This window comes from Octopus bimaculoides, chromosome 1 (genome assembly GCF_001194135.2).
Source record: "Octopus bimaculoides isolate UCB-OBI-ISO-001 chromosome 1, ASM119413v2, whole genome shotgun sequence".
NCBI lineage: Eukaryota > Metazoa > Mollusca > Cephalopoda > Octopoda > Octopodidae > Octopus > Octopus bimaculoides.
In genome coordinates this window covers 557,593-559,190 of record NC_068981.1, presented here as the reverse complement: position 1 = coordinate 559,190, position 1,598 = coordinate 557,593, and the positions used below count along the sequence as shown (strand labels likewise).

Here is a 1,598-nt window from a genome sequence, read left to right as displayed (position 1 = left end):
AAAAAGCACCATCCGAACGTGGCTGATGCCAGTGCCCTCTGACTGGTTCCTGTGCCAGTGGCACGTAAAAAGCACCCACAACACTCTTGAAGTGGTTGGTGTTAGGAAGCACATCCAGCTGTAGAAACTCTGCCAGATCAGATTGGAGCCTGGTGCAGCCTCCTGGCTCTCCAGACCTCAGTCAAACCATCCAACTCATGCCAGCATGGAGAACGGACATTAAACGATGATGATGTTCCATTATTTTAAAACATTTTGATTCCTTCAAAATCTTTTATCAACATGTATTAAATTGTTGGTATGCTAATTATCTCCTTAATTACGATTTCCAGTATTAGCGCAGTGCCACACAGTTTTTAGATGAAGTCTTTACTCCATTATATCATCTCCAGTAAGGCGGCAAGCTAGCAGGATCATTAGAGTGCTGGACGGAATGCTTAGTGCTATGCGCTGAGTTCAAATTCTACCGAGGTCAACTTTACTTTTCATCCTTTCAGGGTCAATAAGCTAAGTTCCAGTTGAACACTGGGGTTGATGTAATCGACTCATCCCTTTCCCCAAAAACTGCCGCCCTTGTGGCAAAATTTGAAACCATTACATCATCCCTAGTATTTGAAATATTGCTTCACCACTAAGGGATGAAAGGTAAAAATTGGTTTGGGCAAAGATAGAACTCATATCAGAAAGTGGTTTAACTAAACACCACAAGGCATTCTGTCAACCATTCCACTAACTCTGCTTATTCATAAGCTTCAAGTGTAGAGCAAATTAAAAATTTTTCTCATATCTTTGTATTACTCTCTTTTACTTGTTTCAGTCATTTGACTGTGGCCATGCTGGAGCACCGCCTTTAGTTGACCAAATTGACCCCAGGACTTATTCTTTGGAAGCCTAGTACTTATTCTATCGGTCTCTTTTGCCGAACTGCTAAGTTACAGGGACGTAAACACACCAGCATCGGTTGTCAAGCGATGTTGGGGGACAAATACAGACACACAAACATATACACACACATATATACATATACATATATACGACGGGCTTCTTTCAGTTTCCGTCTACCAAATCCACTCACAAGTCTTTGGTCGGCCCAAGACTATAGTAGAAGGCACTTGCCCAAGGTGCCACGCAGTGGGACTGAACCCGGAACTATGTGGTTGGTAAGCAAGCTACTTACCACACAGCCACTCCTGCGTATTGATGAATAGAGTTATAATCCATAAATAAACAACGTTCCATTTTATTCATTTATTACTTTTACTGTTTCAAGAAACTAAAAGGACACATTTTGAAGTTTTAGTAATAAAAAATGCCCTCAAAACGCAGATTTTTGTCTAAATGTCTGGAGTAAAGAACTTGAAACAATTCAAGTATGCAACTGATAAAAGAAATGGAAGCAATATTCAACCAACCTGACCGTTTGCTCTGTAATTTCTATGTCAACATCTAAACCAAAAGGATAGCAGCACATCTGAACAACTCGTAACAAGATTTCGGTCGGTAATTCTGAACTTTTAACATCAACACTAAATACATAAAAAAAAAAAAATCAGAATTAAAAGAAAGAAAAATCTAATTATTATTATTTTATATGAAAT

General features: G+C 39.0%; 1 protein-coding gene across 1 annotated transcript in view; it reads right to left on the bottom strand.

Annotated features, from left to right (window-relative positions):
* LOC106881984 (serine/threonine-protein kinase 36) overlaps positions 1-1,598 on the bottom strand; it is a 168,015-nt gene that overhangs the window by 40,406 nt on the left and 126,011 nt on the right. The window contains exon 26 of the mRNA XM_052974262.1: positions 1,413-1,526. Coding sequence (XP_052830222.1) covers positions 1,413-1,526 — 114 coding nt within the window. The remainder of the gene's footprint in view (positions 1-1,412; positions 1,527-1,598) is intronic.